General features: G+C 37.2%; 3 protein-coding genes across 3 annotated transcripts; all 3 read right to left on the bottom strand.

Moving 5' to 3' along the window:
* Window positions 1-201: 201 nt before the first annotated feature.
* Window positions 202-1,764, bottom strand: LOC111803212 (L-type lectin-domain containing receptor kinase IV.4-like). The gene has a single exon (XM_023687520.1). It carries the CDS (start codon window positions 1,533-1,535, stop codon window positions 402-404), a length of 1,134 nt encoding a protein of 377 aa, XP_023543288.1. The 5' UTR covers window positions 1,536-1,764; the 3' UTR covers window positions 202-401.
* Window positions 1,765-7,221: 5,457 nt separating this feature from the next.
* Window positions 7,222-9,088, bottom strand: LOC111803306 (fructose-1,6-bisphosphatase, chloroplastic-like). Its single transcript, XM_023687647.1, has 4 exons — window positions 8,599-9,088; window positions 8,176-8,403; window positions 7,575-8,081; window positions 7,222-7,462 (listed from the first exon to the last, which is right to left on the bottom strand). The coding sequence occupies exons 1-4, from the start codon at window positions 9,025-9,027 to the stop codon at window positions 7,391-7,393; spliced, it is 1,236 nt and encodes a 411-aa protein (XP_023543415.1). The 5' UTR covers window positions 9,028-9,088; the 3' UTR covers window positions 7,222-7,390.
* Window positions 9,089-9,595: 507 nt separating this feature from the next.
* On the bottom strand, window positions 9,596-12,354 carry LOC111803178 (laccase-7). The gene is made up of 4 exons (XM_023687466.1): window positions 12,285-12,354; window positions 11,456-11,607; window positions 9,915-11,257; window positions 9,596-9,826 (listed from the first exon to the last, which is right to left on the bottom strand). Exons 1-4 carry the CDS (start codon window positions 12,318-12,320, stop codon window positions 9,696-9,698), a joined length of 1,662 nt encoding a protein of 553 aa, XP_023543234.1. The 5' UTR covers window positions 12,321-12,354; the 3' UTR covers window positions 9,596-9,695.
* Window positions 12,355-13,798: the final 1,444 nt, after the last annotated feature.

Raw genomic sequence — 13,798 nt, 5'->3', positions numbered from 1 at the left:
AGTACATATTGTCCGCTTAGACTCGTTACATATCATCACGGGCAAACGAGCAAAAAAAGAAATTTTGAGCTTCTGATTTAAGTTGAACATAAACAACATTGAAACATAGGAATATATAACAGTGAAGGGCTGTGTTCGGATTTGACAAGTTCTTAAGGTTTTAGATGCCTGATTCATTGGAGTTGTGTTCGGATCAAATGATTTAAAAGATGTGAAGTTTTTAACCTTATGGTTTTGTGTATACACAAATGTTCAGCCTGTGGGGTTGGGCAGGTTAAAAGAGGTGGCTCCATTACATGGGTAACTAAAAAAACTACATCTTTAGACAATTGATAGCCAAATTACAGCAACACAGCAAAAGAAAAAACCTCTCCACAAATACAATTTTTTTGTTTTCAAACTCAAACGTCGACCTTCTTCTTACCATAATCTTCGATGCCTTTGTCCAACACCACAACTTTCTCGTACTTCACATCCATCTGCTGCATCGCGTACTCCTCAGGCACCACTGCTCGCCTATGCCCAAAGATGGTCCATAAATACAATGCAACAAAGGCTGTCAATGCCCCACATCCAGTCCCAAAAATCATGCCCGCAACCACTCTCATCAAGCAATTCTTCCCATCCTTGACGACGATTTGGGGTTCCGATTCCCTGGCAATGGCGATCGTCTTCGGATTGAGCGGCTCCGAATGCATCCAATTCGGAATGCTCTTGAGCTTGAAGCTCCAAGAATAGAGCAAACATGGCTGGGATGATGAGTTCCCATTTGATGAACTCAATCCCACCACCACTTCCTCATCTTCTCCCCAAATCTGAGAGAAATCGATTGGGAATGAAAGTAATGGCACAGATGGCCTCTTGTTCTCGCTATTTTCTGCTAATCTTACTTCTAATTGCCTAGAACCAACCTCGTAATCTATCCAGGCGTGTAAATTCTTCTCCCTAATTAATGCAGATGAACTGTTTGAAACAATGCCTGAACCAGCTATTGAAACATTACTCTTGTAACCCATATCAATTCCTACCACCGTTCTAATCAGATCGCCATTCTCAGAATCATAAGAAGTCCCAAATCTAACAACGATCATGTTCATCTTCTGATTCTTCTCCGATCCAAAATGAAGCCCAAATGGTCCGTTACCAAAGGCACTAACGTTAAAACTACTTGGAACAATAACAAAACCCAATCCACCCTCCCCCCCTGTGTTTGGCGACAAAAAAAATGAGAAATCAGTCGAGAAAGACATGAATCTCCTCGATTTACCTCGAACAAGCCTGATGGGTTTCTTGTACACGATTCGCCCAGCACTGGAACTGACCGGACCGCTGAGGCTGAGAGCACTGCCGTCGCCGACAACCGCCGCATCACCGTACAGAGCGACATTGAGTTCAAACTGTGGATCTCCACGAAACCCAGAAAGGGAAAATGAAGGAGACGAAAGAGAATCGATGGATTTGAATAAAAGGAAGAAGAAAAAGAAGATGGAAATGGTGGGTGAGGGGAAAGGGTTAGAGAGATGAAACGCCGCCATGGCTGATGAAGTCAGAGGTTGAGAAGGATTGTGTGTGGGGTTGGAAGGAAGGAAGGAGGCTAGTGGAGTAAAAACATATTGTTTCAACTGCGACTGAACTTTTCTCTGTTCTTCTGCAATTTGTTCCTAATTTCTTCACTTAGGGTTTGAAGATATTGGAAAGCTGAAGGAGAAAGTAAAGAATAATAGAATGTTGCGGGGGTTGGGTGGGGGTGGGTTCGAACCTCGATGAAACTAAATGCAAGTCTTTAATTAACTCTTATTCTTTTTGCTATCATGCCCCTCATGCTCTTTCACTTTTCAAATTTGCCCCTCAATTTCTAAATATTCACTCGATATCTATCTTTAGTACCCGTCCTTGCAAAACATGACTGACAATGACAAAAAAATCATGGATAATCATCTCTATATCGATCTTTTGACTCATCTCGATATTCATTCCTCATTTTTGTTCTCACAAACGTGGCAAGCTAATTCTTAAAAACGTTCGTGAAGACAAGAATCGACTGCGAAATCCAAAATCGTTTTTCATAAATGGGTTTCATCAAATAAAAAATAATGAATAATTTTTTTTTTTAAATAAAACAATAAAACTAACTAATGGTCTTAATTTTTTTTTATTGGAGAAATTCATTAAAAAAATAAATAAGAAAAAAAAATTATTTTGGGGTTGAAAGAGTAAAGGATGGAAATTAGGTAAAAAAAAGATAGTTTAAGATACACGTAATAATGTAATAATCGAGCATGATGTAATGAAATTATGGACGGTAAACAAAATTAACAGTAATAGAGTGAATCTAATAATTTTAATTTTTTGACCTCAAATTCCCGTGGTTCGTGATTTGAGTATTTAAAATTATTTAATAAATAGTTTTATTAGAGTTTACTAATATTTTTCTAAATTTTAATATAGAAATTGAGAAAAAAAATAAAAGCGAAAAGAAAAAAAAAAAAAGACGAAGTATCATTAACGTAGGGGTAGGGGCGAATAATTAATAAGAAGAAAGTATGGGAATAATTTGAAGAAAAGCAAAAATGATGGGCGAATTTGAAAATAGAGCGAAAAGGAAAGGAGTTTTTAACAAATTATGTAAAAAACGGAGACAGTAGAATGTCGTGAAGTCACGCGCTCCTTGTTTGTTTTTAAATGAAAGCATTAATGGGACACTTGTCCAAACCCATGAGCGAGTACGGTTCCTTCTTCAATCTCAGTGTTCTTTAAAACAATTCCTTCCAATATTCTTTTAAATAAAATTTTTACATTATTTGATTTTTAATGTGAAAATAAAAATACTTACTAAATACAACTTTTCTTGTTTTATGATTTTAATGTCAAATTTTTTTTATAAAATAAATAAAAAAATGCTTTACGAAATTACTTTTTACTTATATTAAAAATAAAAATTTTAATAAACGACCCAAACAACTTGAAATAATTCAACTAAAAGAATTTATAGTTTGGTTTATTATTTAATGAGAATTGTTTTAATTAAAAAAATTAATAGGTCGAACAATTATATTAAATTTAAAAAATGTCTCAACCGGACTCGATTGATTCCAATAGTTTTAGTGTAAATAATCTCAAATATATAATTTAGAAGAAAAAATGAAAAGAGAGAAAAGTGGATTGGTGGAAGGATTATTGGACGACGTGTCGGACAGTGTGGGACTGCACGTACAGTGCACACAAATAGAGGAGGGCATGTGTGGTCTTTTCACATGGAAAATTTTAACGGCAGTGCGCGTGCTTTTGTATTGTCGTATTGGCATATATTATCAAATTACCAAAAAAGCCTTTGTGCGACAATTAACTGCTTCTTTCAAATTGCCTTTCCACTCTGTTATTTTTGAAAATTTTAATGTTTTTTTTTTGTTCTAAAAATACAAAAATTCTTTTTGTGCTTTTTATAGATTAGGATAAAAAAAATTTAATGTTTTATTTATTTATTTATTTATTTTAATGCAACTGGTTGGTGATTCAAAATATTTAGAGTCAATTATATAAAGGTGGGTGGTTGTGACGAGAAGTGTTCATATGATATGAGAACTCGACTAACTTGAACTACCCAATCCAAACCATACAACTTTGATTGGGTTAGATTTTTTATTTCAGGTACGGATGAATTCTTAGAAAACTTTAAACTCAGTATATTTGCGTGTTGACGTTTTTTTTTTGTTGGATCAACCCAACTAACTCAAAAATAAAGTTTCAACTATATTCTATTTTAAGATTATAATGACGATTAAGAATATTTAATGTTGTAATGGATGCTAATTATGCGTTGTAATTTGTGAAGGTGTGATATTTGAGTTTTATAAGATTTTGGTTATTAATATAACATGTAGGGTAGATAAGTGTGATTTTTTAAATAATTTTTAAAAAACAACCCAATTGCACCTATTAGTACGTTTGGTTCACCGGTTAGTTTTTATGTTATTATTAATATATATAGCGGAGGTGACACATATCTTTTATTCATATATATTAATCTTTTTAATTATTAAATTAAAAATGTTCTCTCCTCTTTTATCTCTCTTCCTTCCTACGATAGTTGTTGTCAACTATTATTACTTGTCATCGACGGACGACTATTTCATACAGGTCAATATCATTAACTTTATTTGTTAATGTTTATTGGACACGTTAGCTATATAATTTAAGAACTATATTATTAAAACGCGACCAAAAATTTAAATAACATGACTATAACTTTTTAGAGTTTTTGGGTGTGAAGTTTTTTATTATGGACAGCAAAATTCACATATATATTTGGTTTTTTTTTCTGTTTTATAGGACCTTTGCCTGTCCTTCAATTAATGCATAGCATGACTTAGATCCATAATTGAATATGTCCTCTCCATAGGATTCATGACATTGATGGTACTGGGTCCCATTAATTAATATATTTATATAAATGGGAAATTGATTAATAATTCTTTTTCTGAAAAAATGAAAAGAAAAAAAGGAAAAAAACTAAGATATATTATCCCGAAATTCTTGGTAATAGCTCGGATCCATGTCTCTCCCTTCATTTGATTTAGATGAGAAGAATTTACATCAGTATCTCAATTTGAATCCAAATATAAGTTTGATTCACACTCCATATTTCTTTAAAAAATTGTAACGAATTCACATTTAAGTTTGTATAATTATTTGAAAGTAAGACAACACTGTAGAAGCGTGATCCCGGTTCTTATTTTTTTTTGTTTTTCCCTCTTCTAAGCCTTCACCATTGTTGATAAAAGTTAAGAGTTTAAAGCAACCTATTTTTATTAGTACACAAAAGGGGGTTTGTGGTCGATATGAAATATGGTAGAAATAAGATTGATATGAAGGTTGAGAGTTGTGGTGAGTTGTTGTTTGTATAATAAAATGAAACTTGTTGCTTTTGATACTTTCTTCTCGATTCTTTTGGTTTCTTCTTCCATAGCTCGAGATTCGACGTAAACATCAATGGAAGATAAAGAGAGAGACAAAAATAAATAGAAAGTGAAAACAAATGTAAAAGAGAGGTAAGTTATTGACGAGGATGGAAGGGTGAAAGTGAGATGTGGGGCAAAAGAGGAGGTAGTGACTTAACTACAACACTCACATGTTTGCATTAAATAAAGATTTTGAGGCAAAAGGGACAGCACAAGCAGCCCATGTGAGTTTCAATCCATTGAGCACCTCATATCCATTCTTTATCACCATTTTCTTTTATGTTCTTTACCATTTTTTGAACAAAGGAGGTTAGAAATAAATGCTGCGACCGTGGAGGGAGATTCTGTCCAAGTCTAGATTGAAGTGAGCTGTTCTGTTCGGCAATTGAAGAACATAGCTCCTGTTCGTTGGTTCATAGATGTACCTGTGAGCTGAGAGCTGCATAATGTCCTTAATTTTATTAGGCTAATTAGTGACAAATGGTATAAGAGCCAGATATTGGATGATGTGCCAATAAGGAAGCCGAGTCTCAAAGAGGGTGGACATTAGACGGTGTGCCAACGAGGACATTGTGTCTCGAAAAGGGTGGATTGGAGATTCCCACATCAATTGGAGAAGGGAACGAATGCTAATGAGGACGCTGAGTCCCGAAGAGAATGGATTGTGAGATCACACATCTGTTAGAAAGGGGAACAAAATATTCTTTATAAACGTGTGGAAAACTCTCTCTAGCAGACACGTTTTAAAACCTTGAGGGGAAGCCCGGAACAGAAAACCCAAAGAGGACAATATCTACTAACGATAACGATGATAGACTGTTACACCTATCAGCAACTCGTATAACATTGCGTTGGGAGCATTAACCAGAGAACTTAAGCTGTTTGTATGAGAAAATAACTCTGAAGTTAGTAGAGTCACTCCTTAACCAAACTGCTCCGTAAGATACCAAAAGCTTTCACACCACATTTGGCTTCAAAAGGAAGGATGATGAAGTAATAAAACCATGACATCTTTCACTTCTATCTCAAACAAACCCAAAAATTTGCAGACATGATTACCAAATCTCAATCTATTGTGATCGAAGAGATTGATTAGTCATTATAGGCTATTCTGTTTTTCAATACTATAATTGAAGGGGTGACAAAATCAAGATTGTTCACAGTGAGTTGAATAACTCGAAGGACCAAACAAGATCCTTGCAAGTTCTTATGATGATTATGAATCGACAAAGGCTAATGGTTAGATGGCTTCTCTGTTTTCAACTTCTACTCAATGAATTTCAAAATCATTCTTCAATTTTTATTCCAAATAACACACCAAACCAAAATGTGCGAAAACCCCAGAAATCAAACATTGGAATATAGAAATTTCACCTTGAAATTGAGGTTGGGATGGATGAGGATTATTATTGGGAGTGAGTCCCACGTTGGTTAATTTAGTAGAAGATCGTGCGTTTATAAGTGGGAAATACTATCTCCATTGGTATGAGACTTTTTGGGGAGCCGAAAGCAAAGCCACGAGAGTTTATGCTTAAAATGGACAATATCATACCATCATGGAGATCCGGGATTCCTAACATGGTATCAGAGTCATGCCCTAAACTTATCCATGTCGATAAAATCCTCAAATGTCGAACAAATAATTGTGGGCCTCGAAGGTGTAGTCAAAAGTGACTAAAGTTTCGAACAAAGGATGTCCTTTGTTCGAAGGGCTCCAGTGAAAAGAGTTCGAGAGGAGGATTGTTGAGGATTATTACTAACTAGGATAGTCCCTAGCAAGAGAACGAGCTTCAATGAGAGAAGGAAAGGACGGGAAAATAGGCAGAGGAAAGAGAAATTGGCCCGTGAAAGGAGTTCTATGGGAGGATCGTTGAGGATTATTACTAACCCGGATAGGGACTAGCAAGAGAACGAGCTTGACATTGAGAGGAGAAGGAAAGGACGGGAAAATGGGCAGACAGAGGAAAGAGAAATTGGGCTCCAAATCAGAAGCCCACGGGCCATCTTCATCACAGAAACCAGTTTTCGATTACTGTCTCAGCTGTGGGCCGGGCTTGACATTGAGCCCATATAAAAGTGAAAAAACTTTGTTGGGCCTGGAGGGTTTTTTTTTTTTTTTCAAGTTTTTTTCTTTTTAATTGAAGGGGTGACAAAATCAAGATATGTTATGATTTTCCTCCTACGTTACATGTGATTTTGATCACAAAATGAATAATTGAGCTTAATATGTAGTTAAAACATCTTGATTTTAAAGGCAATTCAATTTCAAACGAACTAAAGTTCAATAATCAATATGGAAGCAAATATGAACTGCATCAAAATTTTATTCAAGATTGAAATGAACTTCATAAGAATATAATACAATTGACATACCTTTTTCTTCATCTCCAATCAACCCAAATTCAATTATCTGTCCTTTCCATGTTTATCAATCAAGCTAGGTACTTTTCCACCTTGTCTACTTCTTCCACGCTCCCAATATACAGAGGAACACGTTGGTGGATCTATTCCATAACACAAAACCAAAAGAAAATTGAATCAAACCCAGATCACAATTCCACTTCAACAGATTTTCAAGTCCCTAAAAGTAAGATCACATGGATTAGACGAACTAACCTCTGTTGGCTGTATGTCAAGAATTCTTTGATGCCCATCTGAGCCTTTGCCTCCAGCTTGTTCCACTATGAAACTCATTGGAGCACACTCGTACAAGAGCCTCAGCTTCCCATTCTTGCTCTTCTTGTCTCTCGGGTACCCATAAATGCCACCATAAAGTAAGGTTCTATGGAAATCACCCACCAAGCTACCGATATATCTAGCAGAATATGGCTTCCCACTGGGGCCTGGATCCTTCAGATCATCAATGTACTTCTTCAATTTGTCATCCCACAGCTGATAATTTCCTTCATTAAACGCATAAATTTTCCCAGCCTTGGGAATTTGGATGTTCTCTTGTGTCAGCACAAATTCTCCATACATGGGGTCTAAAGTAAACGCAAAAACGCCTTGTCCAATGGTGAGCACGAAGATTATGGAGCTTGAGTACATGCAATAGCCAGCAGCCAGCAGGTTGCTTCCTGGTTGACACACATTCACAACGCATCTCTGTTCTGTTGTGCCTAGCTGCTCCTCGGCATTTCATCAAACAGTTAGCGCATGTTTTGATGCCCCGTATTTAGGGGAGGTCGTGGAAAAAAGAGAACGAGGATGGACTTACAGTGGAGTCGTCCCCGACAATGTCGCCGAGGCACTCGTCATTTGGGCTGTAGATGCCGAAGATGGAACCGGTGGAGACGGCGGCATCGATGTTGGAGGAGCCGTCGAGTGGGTCAAAAACGACGATGTAGTTGCCGGAGTAGCTCTCTTCTACGGCTACTGGCACATCTTCTTCTTCCGATGCTATAATCCCTGTTCGCCCGCTTGATCTCAAGCAATTGGAGAATACCTATGCCAATGTATTCGGATTCAGGCTTGTTGAATTTATCTATATCACGATCCTTAATATCTAGGTAAATATAATTTTAATTAGTAATTAATGATATTTTTGTATATATATATATATATATAAACAATTTAAGATTATCGTCCTAAATCTTTTGTTTCTTGTGATTGTTCTTGAGCAGAGTACGAAATTAAGAACCTCATTAGAGACGACGTCGAGCTTTTTCTGATCCTCTCCCTGAACATTGACGGCTCCCTGAACTCCGGTTAAGTTCGAAATGCTCGCCCTCTGCACCAGCGAAGCGATTTGCTTACACGCCATCGAAATGCTCGAAAGCACAATCGTCAGTTCCGCGTCGATCACTCCGGCCTGTTCCTGTTTCAGCAGCCAATTCGTCAACGTCTCAATAAGAAACGTTCCTTTCCTTTTCGTTTCCACTTCTTTTTCCGCTTCGATCGCCGAGCACCGGACTACAGCAACACCGCCGCCATGCCTTCTGTTTCCACGGCATGGAGGATGAACGGTGGATGAGAAGGAGAGATAAAATGGAGAGAGGCGAGAGAGAGAGCGACAGACTACTGGCGATGAGACATGGCAAGGCGACGCCGTTGCTGTGGCGGAAGCCATTGACAATTCTTCTTCTTGTTCGTTCTCCTCTCTGGCGCTTAGGCTCTGAACTTATGAGGTTCGAAACGATTTCGGCGATTTTGGGACCCACTTTATCTCTCTCTTCTGTGATTATGCTTCTTCCGGTGTTCAATGCAAGATTGGACTTCGTTTTGGGGTTTTTGTCTGGGCTTTATTGGGCCCATTAGAAGCCCAATAATCTCTGAATTCAAGGGCAAGCCATTATTTTATTTTTTAATTTTTTTTAAATTGTCTTTAAAAAAAAATCATCTATTGAATTTTAAAAAATAAAATAAGTTAATATATTTTTACCGCTAGTAACATGTTAAAAATTCTCATAAAATTTTAAAAGGATCAACTTTTTAATTTTTTTTAAGGTACTAGTAAAAATTTAAAAAATTTAAGGATATTTTTTAAATATTTTTTTAAAGTTAGAGGTATTTTTAAAATTTATGCGAGACCCAATAATGATATAATTTGTTTTAGAATATTACAAGTGAGAAAAAAAAAAAAAAAACTAAACCCTTAACAGTAGGCTAATTTCATAATTGGATAAATAAAACAATTATAATAACCTGGGTAATTTATTTTCAGACATAAAAATAATTAAACATAAAATACAGCAATGAATTTTCTTCTAATTTGGAGGAACTTTGCAGACCGTTCATCTAGCATTTGGGAAGATCGTGCGGCGGCGGAGGCAGCCACGTCGACGGAGTAGGACCATTCTCCACTTCAAATCCCATAGCCAATCCCCAGGGTACGTGGACGTCCAGGTGGCAGTGCATCAGCCATACACCTGTACATTGTATACGTACGAAAACCGTTAAAATAACGGTCGCGAATAATCAGATTATTGGTAATAAATGATTTGAAAAGATACGGACCTGGATTGTTGGCTTGGAACCGGATGACGGCCCACCCGGCGACGGGGACGGCAATGGTGTTACGGATCTGGGGGTTGAGGAAATTGAATTTTTTCGGGTCATGGATCGGGTCGTAATTTCCAAAGCCTTGCGCTAGAACATGGAAGTTGAATCCATGGAGATGCATTGGGTGATTTTCCAGTGAAACAAAAGCAGTGTTCTGCAAAACCATCTCCACCGTCGAATTGAATTTCAATTTCTTCACCGACGTGGCTTTCGGCGCGAAGATCAACGAATTATCCAATCTTATACTCGAATTCGTGTAATCAAATTCCACCGGCGGCTGGTCGGGAAAATCCGTACTATAAACGCCCTTCACTTTGTGAAAATACGCCTCCAGCATTGACAATCCGGCGTCGTTTGGGATCACAAACGACACGTTATTCATACTCGCCGACAGCCGCTGCCCATTCGGTCCGCCGCACGCGGTGCCATTGGGTAACCCGCATGGAGCTAGGTTTAGACCGAACGTGACGAACATGTGGTGGTCCACGTGGCGTGGGACTGGGACCCAGTGGCGGGCCCCGACAAGGGCGGTGATGTTAGTGTAGAATTTGTGAGCTGTTGGGGTGTCGTTGAATGACGGTAGAGTCGGCATAAGTGGAGCAGCGGAAGGGGACGCGCCGTCGTACACGACAATGGCACGTGTGATTGTGTCTGAGAAGTCTATTGGTGGTCGTGCGTCGGCGTAGGGACGCGCCGCCATGTAGTAGGAGCGTGGAGGCTGGTCGGCTTTAACGAGGACATCGGTGGTTTGGCCAGGAGCAAGGACGATGACGTCGGTGACGTAAGGGTCTGTGTAGACGGCGTCGACGGCGACAACTGTCAAATTGTGATTGGCTAATTTGAAGAAGAATTGGTTATTGAGTGCAGCGTTGATTACTTGAAGTAAGTATGTTTTCCCACGCGCCATTTTGAGAGTATAAGTTTGGTTTTGGGAGCAAGGGTAGAGGTTGCCGGGGAGTCCATTAATGGTGTAGGCGTCGGAGATATTAGGACCGGAGCCGGTGGTGAGGCCTTCCTCTTCCACGTGGACGACGTTGGCATTCCACCACTCTCCCAGCAGGATTGGAATCTTCTTGTATGGCTTTGGGTACGGCAATGGCCTACCGTTCTTGGGGCGGATAAGAAGGGCGCCGTGGACGGTGGCGCGTAGCCAGGACGAGTGTGCGTGCCACCATAAAGTTCCTTCTTGTTCTTTGATCTTGAATCTGTATGTGTAGTTTCCACCTGGGCGTATTGGACATTGCGTTACGTTTTCCGGGCCATCCGCCCATGCGCTTAGCTGCTGGAATATTCCATGCCTATAAATAAATAAATTACAAGAATATGAGAATAGTAATAAATAAAAAGTTAATAGGGTAAGAAGATAAATATCTATATATTTATTTTATAATAAAATTTCTATGATATATATATTAAACTATAGTAAATATCATTTAACCCATTATTTTTTATTTAATATGTAGTAATTTGGGGTTTGAGTAATTATTATTATTTACCAATGAATGGTTAAATCGTAGGGGGACTTGTTGGATACATGAACAACAAGGACATCGCCGTCGTGAGCGTGAATGGTCGGACCGGGATATTCACCGTTGACTGCCGTTATCTCTTGGTCACGGCAGAGTCGCCGGACGGTCATGTCTTGTACCTACATGCAGAGGGAGAGAGAAGCATCTATCTTAAGTCGAGAGAAGAAAATAAAATAGAAAAAAATATGAAAATTTTATATGATCTTCCAAAAAAATAATAATAATAATAATAATAATTTCTTATGATCCATTTATTTTGCAAAGTTAAAATTTACTCACTGAGAATTCCCGTTTCAACCAAGAACGGAGAGAATTAAAAGAAATTTCTTTCAGTTATTTAAATAGGATCAGGGATGGAAATTATATTCTCCAATCCCACTCTAATCTGTCACGCTTCATCCCATATATATAAATATAAATATATTTATGTATTATATATTAAAACTCAGACATAAAACCAACTTATGATATATAAATATATATATTAAAGGTTAAAATTATGCTTTAATGTTAGAATTTAAATTTTTATAAAATAGGCTCGAAAATTGAATTATATCTTTCTTTATAAAATATTATTGAATTTACTACGATTATTTTTTTAGTACAAGAACATTCTTTCTAATATATGTGTGAAAGAATTCGATGGAGAATCTTATCGTCCCGATCCTATAAACATCTATAAATCTTAGTCTACAATTAAAAAAAAAATCACATAATGATCAAACATAAATTCAAACTAAATCACGAACGAAACAATAATAATCAAAGATTAGTAAAGATTAGTGAACATGCTTACGGTGAAAGAATGTTCAACAATGGCAGCAGAAGCCATTGAAGAAGAAGCCAGAAGAAGGAGAAGAAGAAGAGGCAAACAAGAAGAAGCCATGAGTAAAGAATTGAATTAAAATAAAGATAAAATATTATGAGAATTAGAGAGAAAAATACACATATTTATAGAGATTAGGTGAGGAGAAAATGAGTTTAAATTGGGCCAATGGTTTTAGAAAATTTCAAAATTTTAATCAACTCTGAAATTTCGTTATGTAACAGCGTAAACCTAGTACGTTACAATGTAAGAAATTCTTGGTTTTTAAGGAAACAAAACAGCCGCCATTTTCACATCTCTAACTTGTCCCTCCTAATACTAATCCATTTGCTTTCCTCCATTTCACTTCTAAACCAAATCTAGTGTGTTTTAATTACTTCTTATTGTTTTTAATTTGTTTTAATATGAACATCTCGAAAAATAAAAAAGTTTTTTTTTTTCGATATTCAAGAAATTGACATGTATATCTTCATAAGAATTTGAGTATAACTCGATTGATTATGGCATATTGAGAGATTAGACACACAAGTGTTGGATTGAAAGTCCCATGTCAACTAATTTAGGGAATACTCTCTCCATTGGTATGAGGCCTGTTGGGAAGCCCAAAGCAAAGCTATGAGAGCTTATGCTCAAAGTGGACAATATCGTACTATTTTGGAGAGTCTGTTCGTCTAACAACAAGAACTAATTGTAAGGGCATTTTGAGAGATTTAATCGAGTCGTGTTGAAATAGTTGTTTTGGAAGGATGAAATTGTGCCAAACTTTGATAACTTGTGAAATTTAATCATGTGATGAAGTAAAAGGACTTTTTGGAACTTATGGAATGGAGTGTTCATCATGATTAGGTAATTGTACTCTTAAATTTTTTGTCTTCAATTTTGACCACATGTTTTCTTGTTATTTGTTTTTGTTTCCCGTTTTTTTTTTCAAAGAAGTTTGGTACGTATCCATCTACATGAATATAATTTAAGGTTATGTTGTGAGGTTCTACATCGGTTGGAGAGAGGAACAAAATATTCGGTAGAAGAGTGTAGAAATTTCTCCCTACTAGACACATTTTAAAAATTGTGAGGTTGACGGCGGTACGTAACAGGTCAAAACGGAGAGTATCTGCTAACGGTGGGTTTGAGTTGTTACAAATGGTATCAAATCCAAATTGGGCAGTGTGCCAGTGAGAACGTTGTGCCCCCAGAAGAGTGGATTATGAGATCTCACATCGGTTAGAGAGGGGAACGAAGCATTCCTTATCAGGATGTGAAAATCTCTTCCTAGCAGACGTGGTTTAAAAATCATGAGGCTGACGACTACCAAGACAAAGCGGACAATATCCACAAGCAGTGGACTCTTACGATACTGAGGCGATGTGCCAGTGAGGACGTTAGGCTCCCAAGGTGGTGAGTAGATTGTGAGATATTCCTTACAAAGGTGTGGAAATCTCTTCCTTATATAACCGAAATCTCTTCCAAAATAGTTTTTTAATTAA

This window comes from Cucurbita pepo, chromosome LG10 (assembly GCF_002806865.2).
Source record: "Cucurbita pepo subsp. pepo cultivar mu-cu-16 chromosome LG10, ASM280686v2, whole genome shotgun sequence".
Lineage (NCBI taxonomy): Eukaryota > Viridiplantae > Streptophyta > Magnoliopsida > Cucurbitales > Cucurbitaceae > Cucurbita > Cucurbita pepo.
Note: the sequence above shows the minus strand (reverse complement) of the source record. Positions and strands in the feature narration are given on the sequence as shown.